This window comes from Dromiciops gliroides, chromosome 2, assembly GCF_019393635.1.
Source record: "Dromiciops gliroides isolate mDroGli1 chromosome 2, mDroGli1.pri, whole genome shotgun sequence".
Classification (NCBI taxonomy): domain Eukaryota; kingdom Metazoa; phylum Chordata; class Mammalia; order Microbiotheria; family Microbiotheriidae; genus Dromiciops; species Dromiciops gliroides.
The window spans coordinates 84,501,341-84,525,183 of record NC_057862.1 but is presented as its reverse complement, the minus strand read 5'-3'; the positions used below and the strand labels follow the sequence as shown (position 1 = coordinate 84,525,183).

At 40.4% G+C, this 23,843-nt stretch overlaps 1 protein-coding gene across 1 annotated transcript; it reads left to right on the top strand.

Annotated features, from left to right (window-relative positions):
* The first annotated feature begins 12,015 nt into the window (after positions 1-12,015).
* LOC122743383 (interferon-induced protein with tetratricopeptide repeats 5-like) lies at positions 12,016-21,263 on the top strand. Its single transcript, XM_043988305.1, has 2 exons — positions 12,016-12,276; positions 19,680-21,263. The coding sequence occupies exons 1-2, from the start codon at positions 12,272-12,274 to the stop codon at positions 21,118-21,120; spliced, it is 1,446 nt and encodes a 481-aa protein (XP_043844240.1). The 5' UTR covers positions 12,016-12,271; the 3' UTR covers positions 21,121-21,263.
* The last annotated feature ends 2,580 nt before the right edge of the window (positions 21,264-23,843 follow it).

Below are 23,843 nucleotides of genomic sequence, written 5' to 3'. Positions count from 1 at the left end.
CATCGTCTTCTTCACCACCCTCTATGCCCTCTCTGCCACAGCTGTCCACCAACTCTGTCTTTCTCTTCTTGGGCAGCGACATATTCCCTCAGCTGGAGCCCCTCCATGGGGCTGAGAAGTGAACCACTAGAACTACAGATTCCAGGTGGTAGTGAGTTTGTTTTGTTGAGGCTAGGCTAGCTCTTTGGGCTAGCTGGGCTAGAGGCAAGTTTGGGGTTTGAGTCAGTTTTTCTTCGGGCTAGGCTGTTCTGGGTAGCTAAGGAGGCAGAGCTTGTTTGAGGTGCCTAGGGGCCTTTTTACCCTAGAGATTTTGATTCTAATCATCTAAGAAGTGGATTGTATCTTCCCTTTCCCTTATTCCCTTTCTTACTGTCCCTGACTTTATTAACTTCACCTGTGTGGTAGATTTGTTCCCATTAATAAAACCTCATTTGTCTATGGAAAAGAAGCTGTTAATTTCCTTTCTTATTAGTCTTAGTGAAATAACTGAAAAAAAAAGGCAGTTTGGAAGGGATGTCTCCCATTATTTTCTGAACCCCAATATTATGGCAAGCTGCCCAATTAACTATCCCCATACTAAATTTGTCCCTAACAGGACAAAGTATTAAATTGATATCATGTTTTTTTTTCTGTCTATCTCTGATCTGTTTCATAGGAGGACAGGTATGGATATCATGTTATCTGATCTGGTTAGTAGGAGATATTATAAGATATTATAATTTCTCTGATCTGTTTATTAATTTATAGGAGAGATTAAAGATTATTTCTCTGATTTGTTTGTAGGAGACAGGCAGATACAAAAGCTATATTTTTATATTCAACAGCTCTCAGAATATAAAAGCAAAACCAAAGCAATCTCTTCTATCAAGGACTTTATATTCTATGGGGGAAATAGCAGGTACAAAGAAAAATCTAGCTTATTTTACCCTAGATTTCATGGAGCCCTACTGAATCGTATCATGCTTACCTGGGGACTTGTGTCCTGAACAGAAGACGAAATTCAACTCCATTGGTCACCAGCAATTCAAAACTCTTTTCTATCAGGACCCCAGGTCCACCTTGGAGCTTCAGCTTGCAACTATCATTGATGCTCCAAATCTCAACTCAGCAATGTCCATGAACCTTTGCAAGTAAATTGTGCTACAGATCAATGGAGCAACAGAGATGGTAGGATACACCTGTTTAGATATTTAGATGCTAATTCTTATCAATCAACATTTATTAAGTATCCACTCTGTGACAGGCACAGGACTGGGAGGTGTAATACCATAATACTTTAGTATCTATCTCCACAATAAGAACAAAGAAACTTAAAAACTTCTGTAGTCAGCAAACACTTGACTTACTGCCAACCACAGGGATACAGGTAGCCAGGAGTACCACCAGTTTACAATCATTTCATTTACACAACCTCAGGAAAAAGAGAGGTGTGAGATTATCACATTGTAAAAGTCAAAAGCAACAAAATTTGGGGAAGGGGGAGAGTGGGCAAGAGATTCAATTTTTAAAAGCTGTCCTGTGGGCCTTTAAGGATGAAACTAGAAGGAGAAAAATAAACTGAATGAAATTGAAAAAGATTTTTGTGACAAAATTTTCTCACTGTCAAGGACAGGGAAGTCACCTTATTTGAATCCTTCTTAATTTTAGTGCCTGCCCTCTGTTAATAATTTCCTATTTATCCTGTTTATAGCTTCTTTGTCTTATTAGTTTATTTGTTGTTTTCTCCTTAGATTGTAAGCTCCTTGAGGTCAAGAACTTTTTCCCTCTTTTTGTATCCCCAGTGCTTGGCATAGTGCCTACAATATAGTAGGGACTTAATAAATGTGTATTGATTGATTGTTTTGAATGCTAACACCACAATGTAGAATATGCTCATGAAAGAGGTGAAAATGGCACCAATGAGAACCAGGCCAGGAAAAGCAGCTTCTGTTTATGCATAACATCAACTGATTACATCAGATCCTGAAAGGTTCAAAGTGACTAAATCCTGATGTCTCACCCCCAAACAGGTGGTATACATTTTAAGTATTATGCTCTTCTCACTCTTTGGGGTATGGCAGCTGCATGGATCCAGCATGGCCTATCACACTGGGAACACATACACAAATTTGTGATTTAATGGGAGCATATGGCATATTTGCACCCAGACTATAATGAGACTTATTGAGAGAATAAATTGGGAAATTCCTAGCTATATCTGGAGCTGTAAAATTACCTAGGGACAGTATAATGTTAGGAAAATAGCAGTATAGATGCCCACAAATTCACAGAAAAAAACAAACCTGAGAAAGGAGCCAGCAATAAAGGCCAGTCTCAGGTAGCTATATACAAATTAAGAATAATGAGGAGGGGGGGCAGCTAGGTGGCGCAGTGGATAAAGCACTGGCCTGGGATTCAGGAGGACCTGAGTTCAAATCTTGCCTCAGACACTTGACACTTACTAGCTGTGTGACCCCGGCAAGTCACTTAACCCTCATTGCCCTGAAAAAGAATAATAAAAAAAAAAAGAATAATGAGGAGGCAAACAGAATAAGGATTTATCAATCATCTACTATGTGACTGGCATTGTGCTAAGCTCTATAGCTAGTAAGGCTCTGAGGCTGCAATTGAATTCAGGTCTTTCTGACTCCAGGCCCAGCACTCTGTGCTTTATGGCACCACTTAGTTGCCTACTGAACAAGGTAAAAGGAAGGGCCTAAAGGAAGGAGGCCACTTTAACCCCATCTCAATCTGAGGTTTAGGGGAATCAAATACAGGACTGCAATATGGCCATGAAGGGAGTATAATTTATTTGAAATTAACAGAAGAAGTAAAAGTGTGTGTGGAGGGGAGATATAGAGGGGGGAAGAGAGAGAGGAGAGAAAGAAAGAGAGAGGGGAAAGAGAGGAAAAGGGAGAGAGGAGGAAGAGGAGGAGGAGGAGAGAGAGAATGAATGAATGAGAGAAAATCCAAGATGCAGAAATGCAGAATGAGGAGAATGTATGTGTGTGTGTGATGATCACTGGAGATAAAAATAAATGCAATATATCAGCAGATGCTGCAGAGTACCTGGGCAGATGAAAGAATCAGATGGAGGAATCTGAGAGAAAGCGATTACAGGTGTATCTCAGAGAAATGAAATAGTAGTGACTAGTAGCTTTGGTAGCCACCTGGACATCTGTTAGAGGGCCCTCTGCTAAAAGCAGAGAAGGTAATGGACATACCTTAATGACAATTTCATCTTTCAAGCCATGGAGACACCAATGGGAGGAACTTCTCATTTGGATCTGAATCTTGGCAACCAGGATAAACTGGTTACCAAAGGGGTAGAGATGATGAGAATCTGGTCAGGAAGTAACTTCTACTTCCCAGATTTTGTGATAAGAGACGAAAAGAAAAGCAGGGTGGAATCTGATATGCATCATCAATTTAGGAGAGCAAGTTTCAAAGCATTCAGAAAAAGGATAGATAGAATCCCATGATCTAAAGATCTACAGCCTCAATTTTCTCATTTGTAAAATTAAACTGGTCTAGTTTTTGTGAGAATCAAATGAGGCATACACACACACACACACACACACACACACGTTCTCTCTCAATATATATGTATGTATGTATGTATATACATACATACAGGGTTTTGCAAACTTTAAAATGCTACATAACTAATTTATCATCATCACTGTTATTGCTGTTAATTGCAGGAAAAATCATCCCAGGAGATATAGGAAATTCACAGAATTGTTATTCTGAAGGCATAAAGAGAAATAATTCCACTGAGGCTAAAAGGGAAGATTTTCTAAAGGCACAAATGGAAACCATTGACCAGAACAGATTTTTTTTAAAGCTGGTGCAGAAGATAGAAACAAAAGTGTATAACAGAAGATCAATATAAGAATATAAAAGACTGTCACAATCTTGTAGGAATAGTGCCTGGAATGGTTCTCACTGCTTTGGCAGAAAGGTGATGGGCTAGAAGTATAGAACGAGACATAAATTTTCTTTTCTTTCTTTCTCTCTTTCTTTCTTTCTTTTTTTATGCAGGGCAATGAGGCTTAAGTGACTTGCCCAGGGTCACACAGCTAGTAAGTGTCAAGTGTCTGAGGCTGGATTTGAACTCAGGTCCTCCTGACTCCAGGGCCAGTGCTCTATCCACTGAACCACCTAGCTACCCTGAGACATAAATTTTCAACCCAACCAATGTATGTATTTATTTTTGTTTAACTATACTTATTTGTTGTAAGGGTGGACTTGTTTTAAGGGGATTTTGCAGAAGGTAGTGATAGCAAGACCAAATAAAGGAAGAAAAGAGCATTATCAATGAATCATTAAAAAATATACAGAAGAGAAAAGGAATTTTAGAAGAGGATACAGAGAGGCAGCTAGATGGTGCAGTGGATAGAGCACTGGCCCTGGATTCAGGAGTACCTGAGTTCAAATCCGGCTTCAGACACTTAACACTTACTAGCTGTGTGACCCTGGGCAAGTCACTTAACCCCAATTGCCCCACAAAAAAGAAAAAAAAAAGAAGAGGATACAGAAAATCAGGGTAGTGTTAGAACCACAATGTTTTGGAACATATTTTTTTAAAAAGCTATTCCTAATTTCATATGTTCTTTTTTGTTCTTTGGAGAAAAGTTCAAATTTGTTATTGCTCATGATAATTTTTAAAGGGAGGAAAGTTTTTAAAAGAGTGTCAGAAATACGAAAGCTCCAAATAAACTGATTCTGGTGAAATGAAAAATCCAATAATAACAAAAGGGATTGATTGGATTTGGGGAAGTAGAATTAAGAGGCCAAGAAGTATGTGTAAGCTTAGACCTATTGAAGAAGTTCAAAGAAATAATGAATACGATCATTGCCAGGAAGGAAGGAAGGAAGGAAGGAAGGAAGGAAGGAAGGAAGGAAGGAAGGAAGGAAGGAAGGAAGGAAGGAAGGAAGGAAGGAAGGAAGGAAGGAAGGAAAGAAAGAAAGAAAGAAAGAAAGAAAGAAAGAAAGAAAGAAAGAAAGAAAGAAAGAAAGAAAGAAAGAAAGAAAGAAAGAAAGAAAGAAAGAAAGGAAAAAGGAGAGGAAAAACTGCCTATGTATACCAGGAATTTTAAAGACCAAAATGTGCTGAGGATGGCAAGGAAAGCCAAGGTCAACAAAACGGTATCTGTTTTGTTTTCTTGTTCACTTAAGAGGTTTGGTATACAGAGCACTGGGCCTGTAGTTAGAGATTCCTGAGTTCAAATCCAGCCTCAGACACTTACTGGCTGTGTGACCCTGAACAAGTCATTCACCTGTCTGCCTCATTTTCCCACCTATAAAGGGGGAGTGGTGATAATAATAGCACATATTTATCCAGGTTGTTGTGAGAAATTGAATGAAATATTTGTAAAGCACTTACTTAGCACAGTGCCTCAAACATAGTAAGCACTATATACAAGTTAGTTATTATTATTGCCCTGAGGAAAAGAGGGATAAAAACAGGAATAAGGTTCTGATTTCTGATAGGTAGGATAATGATAACTGACATCAGAGAGAAGGCAAATTGTTATTTTGCTTCTATTTTCTCTGCTGAGGAAAATGAACTTCGGAGTGGAAAAAACAGAACCAAGATGGTTAATGGGGAGAGAATAACCAAGATAAATAAGAAATCAAGAAAGGTGCCTTTTTCAAATTCAAATCACATGGCCCAAATGAACCAAATCTGGGGCACTGAAAACAGGTGTGTCAGTGATGCTTGAAATGGTCATGGGGTACTGTATGGAGAGAGGTACCCCAGGACTGGAAAAAGGTTAATGCCATAATTGTTTTGAAACTGAGCAGTAGGTTGGGAACTAGGGGGAGAGGCAGGGAGAAGTAGGAGAAAGAGAAATCTGCAAACTATAGATCAATTCCTGGCAAAACTGAAGAAAAATTGTTAAAGACCTTCAGGCCAAGTACTTTATCCACTGCAACACCTAGCTGATCAATACGGATTGTATGTAGAATGGGATGATTGAACTGGGATTTCATGGCATTAAGAAATTCTAAGAGGAAGTAAGAGAGGGCATCCCAAGTAATAGGGGAAAGCCTATGCTGAGGCATGGCTATGGGAGGTAAAACTCTATATGAGGGGAGCAGTAAAAAAAAGTGAGATTGGCTGGGCCACAGAGTGTATGAAGAGGGAATATTTTTCATATGTCTATAACAAGTCGGAGTCAGCTTGTAAAAGACTTTAAATGCTAAACAAAGGAGAATGTGTTTGATCTTAGAAATATCAGGAAGGGGGTGGCTAGGTGGCGCAGTGGATAAAGCACCGGCCCTGGATTCAAGAGTACCTGAGTTCAAATCCGGCCTCAGACACTTGACATTTACTAGCTGTGTGACCCTGGGCAAGTCACTTAACCCCCATTGCCCCGCAAAAAAACAAAACAAAACAAAAACCCCAAAAACAAACAAACAAAAAAGAAATATCAGGAAGGTACTGGAGTTTACTGAATAGAAGGGTGACATATCCACTCTTGCTTTCCATTGGTCTCTAATTAATTATGTTTCTTTCATCTGTAGTTTCAGAATAGGATAATTGGAAGAAAACATAGATCAAACAGAGTAAAAAAAAAAAACCTCCTTTTACAGTCGAGGAACTAAAGAAGCAGAAGAATGATATCTTTTTCCAGATTATATAGCTACTGACTGGAAGAAATGGGCAGAACCTGTCTGTTATGAACATGGTTCTGAGTAGGGATTCAGGAATCAAGCTGACTCCACTTCCTAGACAGAAATCCTGAGAATCTTTTACATTTGGTTAAGAGATCCTTGTGGTAGGTTGAATTTCAGTAAAGTTACATAAAGCTGTGGGATATGAATAAGGAGTCACATTTAATAAGGAATTGTAAACACATGGGGTAACTGGGTGGTGCAGTGGATAGAGTGCTGGGCCCGGATTCAGGAAGACTCCCTTTTTCTGATTTCAGATCCAGCTTTGGAGACATACTAGCTGTAAGACTCTAGGCAAGTCATTAACCCTGTTTGCCTCAGTTTCCTTATCTGAAAAAATGAACTGGCAAAGAAAATGACAAACCATTCCAGTAGCTTCCCCAAGAAAACCCCAAATGGGGTCACAAGTTGGACATGACTGAAAAATGACCAAACAAAAGGACACATGAATATGAGGAAATTTTTTTTAGCTCAAATCACTTAAAGCTATTGAAAGGTGATTTCTGTAATGTAGTATAATGAAAAAAAAAAGCACAACTCTGAAGGACTTATGAAAAAAATGCAATTCATCTACAGAGAAAGAACTGATGGTATCTGAATACAGATGGAAGTATATTTTGTTGATGTTAGTTCCTATTTCTAAAGTTTGGGTTTTTTTGTCTGATATGTTTGGCACAACTGCACATGTATAGCTTATGTTAAATTGCTTGAGTTCTTAAGGAGGGTAGGGAGGGAGGAAGAGAATTTGAAACACGAAGTCATAAAAATTGATGTTTCAATTTGTTTTTACATGTAAGGTGGGGAAAATTCTAAATAAACAAATTAATTAATTAAAAAAAAGACATAGTTACCAAACCTGGAGCTCTACTATAAAGCGGCAATCATCAAAACTATCTGGTACTGGCTAAAAAATAGAGTGGTAGATCAAAGGAATAGGCTAGGCTCAGGAAATGCAGTAGTAAATGACACTAGTAATGTAGTGTTTGATAAACCCAAAGACTCCAGCTTCTGGGATAGGAATTCAGTATTTGACAAAAACTGCTGGGAAAACTGGAAGATAGTATGGCAGAAAATAGGCATAGACCAACATCTGACACCTTATACTAAAATAAGGTCAAAATGGATACATGATTTAGACATAAGAGGTGATACCATAGGTAAATTAGGAGAGAAAGGAATAGTCTACCTATCAGATCTTTGGAAAGGAAAACAGTTTTTGACCAAACAAGAGACAGAGTATATTATAAAATGCAAAGTGGATGATTTTGATCACATTAAATTAAAAATTTTTTGTACAAACAGAAGCAATGCATCCAAAATTAGAAGGGAGGCAGAAAGCTGGGAAACAATTTTTGAGGCCAGTACTTCTGATAAAGGCCTCATCTTTAAAATATATAGGGAAGTAAATCAAATTTACAAGAACCCAAGTCATTCCCCAATTGAGAAATGGTCAAAGGATATGAACAGGCAGTTTTCTGATGAAGAAACCAAAGCTATCTATTCCCATATGAAAAAATGCTCTAAATCTCTAATGATTAGAGAGATGCAAATAAAAACAACTCTGAGGTACCACCTGACACCTATCAGATTGGCTAAAATGACAAAAAAGGAAAATAATAAATGTTGGAGAAGCTGTGGGAAAATTGGAACACTAATGCATTGTTGGTGGAGCTGTGAACTGATCCAACCATTCTGGAGAGCAATTTGGAATTATGCCCAAAGGGCGATAAAGCTATGCATACCCTTTGACCCAGCAATACCACTTTTTGTTCTTTTTCCCAAAGAGATCATGGAAGGGGGAAAGGGACCCACATGTACAAAAATATTTATAGCTGCTCTTTACATGGTGGCAAAGAATTGGAAGTTGAGGGGGTGCCCATCAATTGGGGAATGGCTGGACAAGTTGTGGTATATGAATACAATGGAATACTATTGTGCTGTAAGAAATGATGAGCAGGAGGAGTTCAGAGAAACCTGGAGGGTGTTGCGTGGGCTTATGATGAGTGAGATGAGCAGAACTAGAAGAACATTGTACACAGTAATATCAACATTGAGTGTTGATCTACTGTGATGGACTATATTCTTCTCACCAATGCAATGGCCCAGAAGAGCTCCAGGGAACTCGTGATGGAAGAGGATCTCCAAATCCAGGAAAAAAAAAAAAAAAAGAACTGTGGAGTATAGATGCTAAATGAACCATACTATTTCTTTTGTTTTTGATGCTGTTGTTTTTTTTCTATTTTGAGGTTTTCCATCATTGCTCTGATTTTTTTTCTCTTATAACATGACTAATGCAGAAATAGGATTAATGTTATTATGTATATATATATATATATGTGTATATATATATATATATGTATATGTGTGTGTATATATATATATATAACCTATATCAGATTACCTGCTGTCTAGGGGAGGGGAGAGGGAGGGGAGGGAGGGAGAAAAATTTGAAATTGTAAAGCTTGTATAAACAAAGGTTGAGAACTATCTTTATATGTAACAGAAAAAAATAAAATACTTTATTAATTAAAAAAAAATAAAATAAAATGTTTTCTCTGCTAGGTGCCACTTCTACTCTTCTGTCACTGAAATTCTCTCTGCTATTAGTTTCTGAACTCCATAGCTTCAGGGCTACCTGGTGGCCCTCTTGGATCCTGTCTGCTATGGTGCACAAACTGGAAGATCTATCTTCATGATACCAACTCCTAGTCATAACAAGACTATGAGCTCTAAAACAAAAGACAAAGTCCCTCAGGATAAGAGTAAGCCTATTCTTTGAACTCCTTGTTTCAGGGATCAAATTGAAATCTATTATATAACTCTCTGACTTAGGGTTAGAAATTCCTTGTAACTCCAGTTTAGCCTATCAAATGATCTCGCTAGGCCCATTTTCAAAGGATCCACCAAAGATACCCCGCAAGAGCTATATGGAAGCAGAAGTTACAAACCCCATTTTCAACCCAAGTTCTTCTTTGAGGTGGCATACAAATTAATCTAAGTAAGAACAGAGCTAAGCAAAGAAGTCAAGGTCATCTTCTACTATGGGACAGTGTTCCAACCTTTCTTATGTAGGTAAGGTATGTATGTGCAAATGTAGGATAGATAAATAGATGGTTAGATAGAGAGAGGGAGAGATAGAAAGATAGAGATAGATAGAGATGATAGATGAATAGATGGATGGATAGATAGATAATAGATGACAGATAGAGACAGATAGATGATAAATAGATACAGATATACACCCATGTCCATATCTGTTATCTAGATGTAGCTTGAAGGCATTGATAGATATCTCTGGAATCTTGCTTATGCTTCTCCGAGTGAGACTATAAATTCCACCATAAGGCAAACAAAAGGGTCACAAAATTGGCCTTTCTTCCAGTCTCTGACAGGGGGGTATTAGACTAGAATTATATCTTCCCTAAATATTATTGGTCTCATGGGATGATTGGTGTAAAATAACATTTTTCTGGTCTCTGTAAAGGAGGGAGGGTTACCCTGAGCTTTAATCATCAGGCTTAAGTCCTTCCAGCCTAGTTCTGGTTACATAAATGACCAACACAAAGAATGAATAGCTAATAAACATATGTACCTAAGCAAAGAGAAATCAGAGAAGTTATATAGACTATGTCATGAAAAGCATTAAGTAAAATGAAATAGCAATTGTTTTCTATTTTAACCAGAAACTTTGAGGGTCTTCCCCCTCCCAGAAAACAATTTCTATTTATACTCGTTCTAAGTGATCAAAGTCTAAATAATAAGCCTCATAGTCTTGGACTGAGGGCTATTGTTAGCCATTCAACAGAAGCAGAGTGTTTGGGATTTAGAGGCGAAGTTAAGGAGCAGCACCATCTTCCAAACATCTCAGGCTGGCAATCTAGGAGTTATCCTTCATTCTTAGTAGCTCTCACTGCACCCCTCCCCCCCCCCCAATATCCAATCTGTGCCCAAGGCCTGCTGACTTCACATTTGAAATCTCCTTGAATACTCCCCTTTCTCTCCTCTGAAATTGCCAGCAGGATGTTACAAGCCCTCTCTTCATGCCTGAACTATTCCAATAGCATCCTGGTGAGTCAGCCTGCCACAAGTCTCTCTTCACTCCAGTTCAGCTTCTTCTCAACCACTGAAGTGCAGGTCTGACCATGCCACCCCCCCTACCCAAAATACTCCAGTGGCTCTCTATCACCTCCAGGATCAAATACAAAATCCTCTGTTTGGCTTTACCTTCACGACCTCCCTCCCTCACCAACGCCCCCACCCCCACCCCCCAACACACACACTTTCCCAGTTTTCTTATACCTTATGCTTCTCCATGTCTGAACAGCAAAACTCGGGCCCTGTCACAGTGTTGGCTGTGGGCTCTAGTACTGTGAAGGCCAATTAGCTCTGCTCTGATCCTCAACCAGAATGTGCCCTTCACCCTCAGTGTATCATTTAATAAATGTACAATTTTTAATGTAGACTAGGTGAGTACATGGATGGACCAATATCCACCCATTCTTATGACTGGGAAAACTGCACCCAGCACATGACTTTTAGATACCCATAATTTATGTAAAGTACTTTGTGAACCTTAAAGCATTATATAAATGTTGGGTATTATATAATATACTGGAAGCAGCTAGGTGGCCCAGTGGATGGAGCTCTGGGCCTGGATTCAGGGAGACCTGCGTCCAAATCTGGCCTAAGACACTTACTACCTGTGTGACCTTGGGCAAGTCACTTTACCTCTGTTTGCCTTAATCTGCTGGAGAAGGAAATAGCAAACTACTACAGTATCTTTGCCAAGAAAACCCCATGGACAGCACTGGGTCATGGAGAGTCATGAAGAGTCTGACATGACTGAACAACAACAAATAATAATACACCGTATTAGTATTATGACACAGTATAGTGCAGGGGAGAACAGTCATTCTGTGTAGCAGTGGTAGAAGCCAGACTGTCTCCCAGGATCCTTGATTCTCTTTTAAATTAATACTAAACCAAGCTGGGTTTTGTGGAGATTTTAAAAAATATTTACTCCCTTCCCACCCCCACTCTTCCAGAATCCAAGAAGCTAGATACTATAGTGGATAAAGCTCTGTTCCTGGAGTCAGGAAGCCCTGAGTTCAAATGTGTCCTCAATTACTAGCTGTGTGACCTTAGGCAAGTGACTTAATTTCTAGTTTCCTCACTTGTAACGTGGGGATAATAACAGCACCTACCTTCCAGGGTTGTTGTGAGGATCAAATGAGATCATATTTGTAAAGTGTTTAGCACAGTGCCTAGCCCAGAGGAGATGCTCTCACCTTGGCAAGTTTATTTTCTGCCAGTGACAGGTGCCTTGAAGTTCCAAGATATTGGAGCAGGATTCTCCCATTAGTTTCCTTTTCTCAGTCAGTAATCAGTTTCACTTTCCAGTTTCAATTTCCTCCTCCCACTCCATGTTCATATGTGACGTGCAAGCCTTTCTTTTATAAGCAGTGAATGCAAGGATCACCCACAGCAAGCTAGGAATCTGACACTGCCCCTCCTCATTCTGAGAAAGCAAGATCAGAGCAGCCTTGCAGACAGCTAGCTACCTGAAAAGCAAGTAAGACCGGACTACATCACCCACCGGGCAATCAACATGAGGTAAATGGCTTCCCCCCCCCCTCCCGCTTTGTTTCTCTCTCCCTGAAATGCAAATTACTGCAGTCAAAGATCGTCCAACCAAATATATCTCTTGAATTTTCATCATTAAGCAATCCTGCTATTCCATGAAGGTGGATGATTGTGCATTGTACCTTAGTCATAGTCTGCATAGTCATAGTCCATTAACACAAACAATAACCCCGGGCTGCTTTATAGTTGGGTTATTGTTGGTTTTTCCCCCACTTTTCAGTCATCTTTTCTGACTGAGGCTGTTAGCTCTCCTTGAGAAAACCGAGAGAGTGGCTAGGCTGGTCTGAGATAGCTCAACGTTTCAGAGAAAGGTCAATTTTTGAAAAAGAAAGTCCTGACAGTAGGAGTACTCATCCACACTTGGCAGGGGGTGGCAGGGGGGATGCAAGATCAACAAGTAAAGCAGGGGTGTGTTTGGGGGAGGGAAGGTTTCTATTTGTTTTTGGATTGTTTTTGTTTTTGCTATCAAGAGTGATAATAAAACTGATTGTCATTGCCATGTTAAAAAGTGTCCACTCAGAGATACTAAATCTCTTGGAGTGAGGGTTTTGCCTTCCATATTTTTATAAGTAGGACTTCTGAAAGCACCTAGCCTTATGACTTAGCCACCATAGCAGCTTCATCAATGTCTCATGAGTATGGGTCAATGCACAGCTGTCAGTGCCCTTCCCTGGGATGCTAGGTAAATTCCCATGCCAGGGTAGGTATCTGTGCACAATAGATAAAGCCAGGACTCTGCTCAGTGGCATACCCAAACTCCCGGGATCAGAGAGCAGAGAGTTAACAATTGGCATGCTGTTCTGTGCTTACAGTGGCATCTCTGCTCATTTCCAGTCATTTCTCGCCATTGCCTGCTTTAAGACCCAGCTCCAGTAGATTCCTCTGCTCCTGGAAGATTTTCCTGATTAACCCAGCCTTGGCTGGATCATTCCCTTACTTTGCAACCCATTGGTACAATCCATTCTCCTTTTTCTGCATGTGGCCTTGTCATCACTCACATGCCAATGGCATCTCTCTAATTTGCTTGGAAACACCCAGAGAGCAAATAGTCTTGGACTGCTTTTGTGTATCCTCACAGCATCTTGTATGAGGCTTAATAGGGGTTCCTTCCTCTCCTTTGTTCTCATTCACAGAATCCTTTTTTTAAAAAATCAGGCTATTCCCTCAACACAGGCTCCTTATAGTTCAAAATGAAGTCAGAAGGGACATTCTATGAGTGCAACTTGCTTTCCCATCTCCTTAATCCAAAAGAAGAGCTATAAGGTTTCTCCAGGACCATATAGGTTCTCACTTTGTGTAACTGGTGAGGGCCCCCTGCTTCCCCCAGGAGTAGCTAGTGTGAGGTTTAAACCCTGCCACTATGCTCTGTGTGTGTGTGCATGTGTGTGTGTGTGTGTGTCCATTACTTAGGGGCTCAAGTCCTTTTGCTACAATTGTACAGTCTTTCCTAGACATGCCCCACTTTGATTCAATGATGAAATTCTCTGTGCATAGAAATTTTGTGAGAATTCCTCTTCCTGCAGAGGACACACACCAGTGTATCAAGGAAAGACAGGACTGCTTTTCTCTCCGGACCTATTTAGCTGGACCCTCCTATTAACCCATTCTGCAAAGATCATAGAATCCTAGATCTAGAACTGAATAGGAAGTCAGAGGCCCCCTAGTTGAACTCTTTTGTTTTATATGTGGGGAGATTCAGGCTTAGAATGATGACTTGGAATACTAGAGATCATGCAGATAGTAGTTGTCAGAAGCAGCATTTGAACTCAGGTTCTCTGAGTCCATTGAGGGGTGTGAGGGAAGAGATGGGACAGGGGACTGTTTTTCACTTTTTCATAACAGCCAGAGAGCTATGATACCTGGATGCAGAAGTCTTTAAGAAGCAATGCTGGGGCAGCTAGGTGGCACAGTGGATAAAGCACCAGCTCTGGATTCAGGAGGGCCTGAGTTCAAATCCAACCTCAGACCCTTGACACTTACTAGCTGTGTGACCCTGGGCAAGTCACTTAACCCCCATTGCCCCACCAAAACAAAAAACAAAAAACAAACGGAAAAAAAAAAAAGAAGCAATGCTCTTTTTTCCCCCCAAAGTGATATTGGCCATGTAAACAGTAGGGGGAGAATTTTGTTTTTCTAAGCACCAGTTCATGGAAGAGGCTAATAAGAAGTATCAAAGTAGGCAAGGCTGTGAAAACTGTCAAATGCCAAGCAGAGGAGTTTATATTTGTTCTTGGAGATAGTAATGAGGCACTGGAATTTATTGATGACGGAGAAGGGAAAGAGGGAAGTAGTCACTTTTCTATACTTTAGAAAAATTTTCTTTGCAGCTGTTTGGAGCTTGGATTGGAGTGGGGAGAGACAGGATACAGGGAGACCAATTAAAATAGTACAGGAATGGGGGCAGCTGGGTGGCGTAGTAGATAGAGCACTGGCCCTGGATTCAGGAGGACCTGAGTTCAAATCCGGCCTCAGACACTTGACAATTACTAGCTGTGTGACCCTGGGCAGGTCACTTAACCCCAATTGCCTCACCAAAAAAACAAATAATAATAAATAAAAATAGTACAGGAATGGAGGATAGCAGTGCAAAGGCATGGAGATGGGAGATGATAGGAGAAAGGAGCTAACGTATGCAAGTATGTGAGAACAGAGCAAATCAAGTCTGGCTGGATCACAAAGTGAATGAAGGAAAGTAATGCCTAACTAACAAAAATGGAAATATAGGTTGGAACCAAGTCATGAAGGGCTTTAAAAAGTAAACAGAGGGGGCAGCTAGGTGGCACAGTGGATAGAGCACTGGCCCTGGATTCAGGAGGACCTCAGTTCAAATCCAGCCTCAGACACTTAACAATTACTAGCTGTGTGACCCTGGGCAAGTCACTTAACCCCATTTGCCTCACCAAAAAAAAAAAAAAAGAAGTAAACAGAGGAGATTATATAGGGGCAATTGGGAGCCATTGGGGTTTATTAAAGAAAATCACCTTGGCTACTATGCACAAGATGGAATGGAGCATGGAGACCAATTCACCTTGGGAACTAATTAGGAGGATGTTACAATAATGTAGTCAGGAGGTAGCAAGGGCCTGAATAGGGATGATAACTGTATTAGGAGAGAGATTGGATGAAATTCAAGAGATATTGTGGAGATAGAAACAGCAAGATTTTCAACTGACTGGATATGTGGGATGAAGGAGGATATGAAGATAATCCCAGATTACAAACCTGGGAGAATTAGAGAATGGTGGTGCCTTTGACAGAAATACAGAAATTAGGAAAACACTGGGGGCTCATGTGAAGGATATTTAGTTCTTTTTTAGACATGTTGAGTTTGGATGCCTCTAGACATTCATTTTATAATGTCTAATAGGTGGTGCATATTGAAGCTAAGAGGAAAAATAGGCTGAATATATAGATGCAAGAGTCATCTGCATAGAGATGATAACTAAATGAGATCCTATGGTATCTGATGAGGTCCCCTAGAGAAGGCATAGAGAGAAAAGATGAAGGATTGCTGGGCAAAGTTAAGGAGGCATGATATAAATGATGATCCAGCAAAGGAAGATGAGGAGCAGTTAGATGGGTTAAGAGAACCAGAAGGAGGAATAACACGAAAGTCCAGAGAAGAGAAAGTATATAAGAAAAGAGAGTAGTCCACCATTTCCAGTGAAGAAGAGAGGTAAAGGAAAAGGACTGAAAAAATAAGACCATTAAGTTCAGCAATGAAGAGGTCCTTGGTAACTTTGGAGACAGTACTTCAGTGGAGTCTTGGGGTCAGAAGACTGAGGAGGGAGAGGAGAGGAAGCAGAATAAGCAAGCATAGATGGCTTTTTCCTTGGAGTTTAACTGAGAAAGGAGAGATATAGAATAATAACTTGAGGGGATATTAAGATCCAATCAATTAGTTGTTGGGTTCTTTTTGGTTTTGTTTTTTTGTTTTCTGGGGTTTTTGTGGGGTTTTGTGGGGTTTTGCTTGTTGTTGTTGTTGTTGTTTTTTAGGGAAAGGCAATACTTGGGCTTGTTTGAAGGCAGTGACAAAGGTACCAATAAGGGAGATGTTGACAATAAAGATGATGAGGTTGCAATCTGCTGGAGAAAATGGGAATGACTGGGATGAAGGGCACATATTGAGGGGTGGGGCCTTGGCAAAGGGAAGGGCCATGTCATTGCCAGAGCCTGAGGGAAAAGGGGAGAGGGTGGAGTATGATGATGACAAGGGGTTTTGAGATGAAGAGAAGGGAAAAAGAGAGAACTCCTGTCAAAAAGTCTTAATTTTCTCAGGTCCAATCCCTATCCTTATTTTAACCTATAAGAAAGCAAGATTAGGAAAAGAAGCCTAGCATAGTGGATAGAGAGGTGGTCTTGAAGCCAGGAAGATTTGAATTCAAATTCTGATACATGCTGGCTCTGTGACTCTGCATAAGTCACTTACTTTCTCAGTGCTAGAGCGCTATGGTCTCTGAGACCATAAGGTTAAGAGAAGGTACCGGGGCAGCTAGGTGGCGCAGTGGATAGAGCACCGGCCCTGGAGTCAGGAGTACCTGAGTTCAAATCCAGCCTCAGACACTTAACACTTACTAGCTGTGTGACTCTGGGCAAGTCACTTAACCCCAATTGCCTCACTAAAAAAAAAAAAGAGAAGATACCAACCTGCCTTGGTAGAGCAAGCTTCCTTTATTGAAAATTCTCTGTGCCAATGAAACCACAAGTCCAGGGCCTATCCCTAAGGGAAGGTATAAAGCTTAGCATCAGTTAGATGAGGACAAGAACATGATGGAACCTGAGAAGAATACAACCAGGATAGTTCATGGGCAACTTCCTACCAGAACCCTGGTCCAGTATCTCAACAAGGCATCATCTGTCTTCTCCATGCCTCAGGCCAGTTCAATAATCCTTCAAGGGTCAATGGTTTGAACCAAGTCCCCACTTAGACTTGTCTGATTGATTAGATTTATCTGATGTCACTGCAAAAGACATGCCAGGAATTGGCCAGGAGGACCTATCTCCCCATATAAGCTTAGGATATGGACATTTCAGAAGCTTTAGCAGTTTCTAGGAGGGGTGGAGGTGGGGGTGGGAGTGGGCAATAAAGCAGAATGAGGGTAGGTGTGTCAAGAGGAGGGAATATTCCTAGAGGAGCAGTAACCTGCCATAAGTGAGCTTTGGGGATCTCAGAGAGTTACACAAACCAGAGAAGTTTTAAGAAGTCCCATAGGCACCAAGCCCACTTTTATGTTCTCTATCCCTACCTATTTTATATATCTGTCTGTGTCAGGCTGTCCTTCCCTTTCTCATAACCAGGTTAAAGGGTGATATGATCCCAGCAGATAGCACTGAAAGAGATCTTAGATATTAATTAGTTTAAACTATTTACAGAATTTTTTTCTATAAATTCCGTTTTACAGATTTTCATCTCAAGACCCTCTGACATCATGTTCCACTCTCTCCTCCTTTCCCTCATGTAACAGGCATTTTTGCAGAAGAGGCCTGAAAAGAGGAAGTGACTTACCTAAGATATCATACAAGTAGTGAAAATATTCTTTCTCCCTCTCCCTAGGGCCCCCTGTTTTTTCCTTCTCTTAACTGCCCATAATTGAGGAATTAATTTTTGTAAATTATATTTACTGAACACAAATTTATAGTTCTTGTCTTTAACTTTAAAATCCAGTGGGTGGAAACTTCAATTTCTTAAATAAATAAATGCTAGGATTTGTTTGTTTTTTTTCCTTATGTGGTCCTCAATTTGTTTATTGTATCATCACCTTCAATAGAAAAAAAGAAAGGTTCCCCAACCCTGTCTGCTTTCTGCTTTACAAGAAGAGTTTTTTTCCTTTCCTTTCCTTTCCTTTCCTTTCTCTTTCTTTCTTTCTTTCTTTCTTTCTTTCTTTCTTTCTTTCTTTCTTTCTTTCTTTCTCTTTCTCTCTTTCTCTCTTTCTCTCTTTCTCTCTTTCTCTCTTTCTCCCTTTCTCCCTTTCTCCCTTTCTTTCTTTCTTTCTTTCTTTCTTTCTTTCTTTCTTTCTTTCTTTCTTTCTTTCTTTCTTTCTTTCTTTCTTTCTTTCTTTCTTTCTTTCTTTCTTTCTTGCAGGGCAATGAGGGTTAAATGACTTGCCCAGGGTCACACAGCTGGTAAATGTCAAGTGTCTGAGGCTGGATTTGAACTCAGGTCCTCCTGAATCCAGGGCTGGTGCTTTATCCACTGCACCACCTAGCTGCCCCCACAAGAATGGTTTTTCAATAAATAACAGGAATGTTTATGAAATATTTCTAAGCCTGAGGGAAAAGTAATAAAATTAAATTAAAGGCATCTAGCATATTAGTAATATGCCTTTAATTTTATTTTGTGCATAAATGTTACATACTTTATATTTCCTTATCTATGTATATATTGAATCTCTTAACCTCAAGTCATTTTTTGTCTTTGTATGCCCAGAACATACCTAAAATGTTTAAAAAAAGTAGTAGTAGTAGTAGTAGTAGTAGTAGTAGTAGAAGTATTGATAGAAGTAGTAGTAGTAGTAAATATTTATATAGGGCTTATTATGTTCCAGACATTATGCCAAGTGCTTTATAGTTATTATCTCATTTGATCATCACAACAACCCTGGGATGTAGGTGCTATTATAATCTTCATTTTATAGATGAGGAAACTAAAGTAAGCAGAAATTAAATGACTTGCCCAAGGTCATATAACTAGTAAATTTCTGAGACCCAATCTGCACTCAGGTCTTCCTGACTCTAAGCCCAGAACTCTACTGTGGTCAGGAGTTGGGGGACAAGGCAGAGGGAGGATATTGTGAAGGTAAGGAAATGGAAGGGTGATAATTAAAAAAAATATATATATATATATGTCATTTTCCAGTCTGATCCAATTCTGTGATCACATTTAAGGTTTTCTTGGCAGAGATACAGGGGTGGTTTGCCATTTCCTTCTCTAGCTCATTTTTTTTTTTGCGGGGCAATGGGGGTTAAGTGACTTGCCCAGGGTCACACGGCTAGTAAGTGTCAAGTGTCTGAGGCCGGATTTGAACTCAGGAACTCCTGAATCCAAGACCAGTGCTTTATCCACTGCGCCACCTAGCTGCCCCTCTAGCTCATTTTTTACAGATGAGGAATTAAGGCAAACAGGGATAAGTGGCTTGCCCAAGGTCACACCACTACTAAGTATCTTAGGCCAAATTTGAACTCCTTCCTGACTCCAGGTCCAGCACTCTGTGCACTATGGTGCCACCTAGCTGCCACACAGGCTACATAGTAAGTATCCTATGAATGTTTTTGTTGTTGTTGTTAATTAGTGAAAACAATGGCATTTGGGATTATGACTTGCTCGCTATTTCTACTTGTGCCTCTGCAACTAAACTGAATTTCATCTCTTTCAGTGAAATGTCTAAAAATGCCTTAAAATCTTTCCTGCTGAAGTTGGATTGCCACTTTACTTGGAATCTGCAGAAGGAAGACATCGTGCTACATCACACAGAGGAGAGAATTGATGAACAGCTGGAATATCTGACCATTAAATCTAAAGTCACCCTTTATAACTTACAGGCCTATGTGAAACATCTACGAGATCAAAACGAAGAAGCTTTGGAAAGCTTAAAAACAGCTGAAGAAACGATTCAAGATGACTATGCTGATGAGATAGAAAAGAGAAGCCTTGTGACCTGGGGAAACTATGCCTGGATCTATTATCACATGGGCAGATTCCCTGATGCCCAGTCTTACCTGGACAAGGTGGAGGCAAGCTGTAAAAGGATGTCCAGTCCCTTTCGCTATAAGGTAGAGCTTCCTGAAATTGAGTGTGAGAAAGGGTGGTCACTTCTCAAGTTTGGGGGGAGGTATTATGACAGGGCCAAAGCCTGTTTTGAAAAGGCCCTGGAGTCAGACCCTGAACACCCCGAATTTAACACTGGATTTGCCATTGTCATGTACCGAATGGATGACTTTCATAGAGATGGTGGCCATAGTAAAAGCCTTTCTCTGGGCCCCCTGAGGAAGGCACTTAATCTGAATCCAGAAAGTACATTTGTTAAGGTTCTCCTGGCACTAAAGCTTCAGGACATAGGGGAGAAATTTGAAGGAGAAAAGTATATTAAAGAAGCCCTTGAAGAGTTAACATCCGAACCCTATGTCCTTCGCTACGCAGCAAAATTTTACCGGCGAGAAGACAAGCCAGAGAGGGCTCTTGAGCTCTTAAAAAAGGCGTTAACCCTGGCACCCACCTCTGCTTTCCTGCATCACCAAATGGGACTTTGTTACAGGGCACAAATGATCCAAATCAAGAAGGCCACACGGAACAAGCCTAGGGGAAAGGACAAGCAGAAAATAGAGAAACTAATCCGGTTTGCCATATTTCATTTTGAAACAGCCATCCGAGAGAAATCTCTGTTTGTGTTTGCTCACTTGGACCTGGCCGGCATGTACTCTGAAGAAGGTCAGCTTGGAAAGGCGGAGGACATTTTTCAAAAAGGGCTGGAGATCGAACACGTCAGAGAAGAGGAAAAGCAACAAGCCCATTTCAAATATGGCCGCTTCCTGGAATTTCACAAGAGAGATGGAGAGCTTGCCATGCACCATTATATAGAAGGGATAAAGGCCAATCCCAAGTTTTGCCATGTGCTTGTAGGGGCTTTGCAGAATTTAGCTCTCAGGCGACTGAATCAGAATTCTTTAGATGCAAAGAGTTTGGGGGCCCTTGGCTTCATTCACCAACTAAACGGGGAGAAGAAAGAAGCAATAGGGTATTATGAAAGAGCTTTAAAACAGGATCCTAATAATAGTGAATATATCAGTGCTCTGTTAGAGCTGGGCCTTTCCATTTAAAATCCCACATTTCAGAGTATTTTTATTTTTCATTATTAAGAAATTTCAACCACCCCCCCCCAAAAAAGAAAAAAATTTCAACCGTTTATGGGGGTTTTTTTTGGGTTGTTGTTTGTTTTTTTGGCGGGGGGGGGGGGGTTGGTACTTTTGCAGGGCAATGAGGGTTAAGTGACTTGCCAAGAGTCACACAGCTAGTTGTGTCAAGTGTCTGAGGTCAGATTTGAACTCAGGTCCTCCTCAATCCAGGGCTAGTGCTTTATCCACTGCACCACCTAGCCGCCCCGTCTACGTAGTTGATTTTTAATGATTACTTTATACATACAGCCGATTACAAGGCACAGACTTTAGTCAAAAGAGGGAATGTAGTTTTAGCCCCTTGCTGGGAAAACACAGGGAACTCCTCTGATTGGTTCCCAGGGACTAGCACTGCTTCCTGATGATTGGTTGACTGAGGACTGGAGACTGGAGGAATTGGGATCTTTAAGTGGGGCCCACATGGCTCCATCTACCACTTGGACTCTTTTCATCTTCTCTTTTGGGGAATTACCAGATCTGGGTGCAGCAAAGTAGAAAGGTGAGGTGAAGCTGGGCATTGTCCACCCCCTCCTGTTTGTCAGGGGGCATCACTAGTAACTTGCATAAGTCTTAAGATTGAACCATCAACTGGACTATCAACCAGTGTCAGAATGGATTGAAATCAAACTCCTGAAGACATGAAAGAGAAGTTGTCTCTGAGAACTTTCACACTATACACTAAACCTAAAAATAGTAATAAACCTGGCCCCCAACTCTAGCAAAAGTCCAAAATTGCAGTTGTCCATTAGGAATGACAAATTTTTATTTTTTTAAATACCATTTATTATAAAGTGATATTGGATCTTATGGCTAGGGAAATACAATCAAGAATAAATAAAGTCAAATTACCTCTGGATCTCCTACCTAGGGAAAAAAAATAGCAACAGCTTGAATCATAACTATGAACCAGGTTCATAACATGATGATTTTCTCTCAGATCAAAACTATATTTTTTATCAGTTGAAAGTACAGAGAGAAAAGAAGTTTCAGAAGTTGTTGGGCCTTGACCAGGATGTAATACTCTATTTAAGCTAATTGGGATCTCTAAATAAGAACTGTGTTGTTTGACTGGGGACTGGATAGTACATTCCACTGCCCTACTTAGTGGTCTTAAATCAAAGGTATATTTTGCATCTTTCAAGAGTCTCTTTTGAAATGTTTTTCTTTTGACTGAAAGCTTGAAAAAGGCAGCTTGGATCCCCTAGGAATCCTCTGGGCTCTTTCAACTTCCAAGTGCTTCTGGTGCTTTAGTTTGCAAGTGCTACTGAGGGGCCAATTGTTTAAGGGCTCTAGCCCCCTGGGGCTGCATTATTCCTATGTTCCTATACCTGATTTTTCTTTATGTCCCTTCTTTTGCTGTAAGACAAATTTATCTTCATAAACATGGTTTTAATACACTATGTAGAAAGTAGACTAATTGTACTTTCCCAAATGAAACTCTAAACAAGTGAGAACAAGGGAACCCACAACAGGGAATATATTCACCTGCAGCCAAAAAAAAAAAAAAAAGCAAAAAACAAAGGTCTAGGGTTAGGGGTGGGGTGGTTCTGATAGATGGCAGGTGGTGCCAGCAGTGAGGACCATAAGTATAGATAGTTACTCTTGGATTGCCTAAATATTACAAAGCTTGCAGGAGAAGGTGGGCTGTGTGTGTGTGTGTGTGTGTGAGAAGCCTTAGATTAGAAGAAATATCATCACTTTGAATTGTGTGGGAGCCAGGGGAGGACCTTGGGATGAGGCATTCAGATAGCAATCACTGCACAGATGGAGGGCTCTTCCAGTGAAGAGCCACCCTCCGCTCTAGATGTCAGTGCCTTGGGGCAAAGGCCCTGCTTTCTACCTCTCCCGACACCAGACATAACTCTTATCAAATAGGACTAATCTTTCCTTAGCTCCAAGCAAGGATAAGGCAGGAAAAAACATAGCAGTCACCTCCCTTTATTCCTTCACATATATCACTCCAACATTCAGGGTCATCAATCACCCCGATCCTGGTAAAGAAGAGAAAGACCCACAGGAAACATCCAGCAATTCCACAAAAGTGCTTGGTTCACCAACCTAGAGGCTTTGACCTCATTTTTCTTTCCCTTACCAATCCAATTACCTTACCAAATTCAATCCCTTACCAAACCAATCCAAATAGAGAAAGTGAATGTGGTCAAAGAAAAGAAGGTTAAAGAGAGAAGGGGGGAGATAGACAAGAAGACTACTTATATTCCAGGGTCTCCTAAATAAACAGCCATGAGACTGGGGGCAGATGGATAGAAGCTACTAAAGATGGGGAGGGAGCAGTGATCAAGTCATCAATAGTACCTGACCCAATGTTAAAATTGGCCTTGTTCCTTGCTTTCTGATTCAAAAGGAAGGAAGGAAGGAAAGAAAAAAGGAAGGGAGGAGTGAAGGCAGTGATGGAGAAAGGAAGGAAAGAAGGAAGGAAACAATGAAGGAAGGAAGAAAAAAGAAGGGAGAAAGGAAAGAGGGCAGGAAGGAGTGAAGGAAGTGATGAAGAAAGGAAGGAAAGAAGGAAGGAAGGGAAATATATATACACACATATATGCATATGTACTTATTTTCCCAAGGGAGAATAGTTAGTAGTGACAACAAGACTGGAGTTCAAAGTAGAATTTTAACTTTTCTGAGTTTTTATA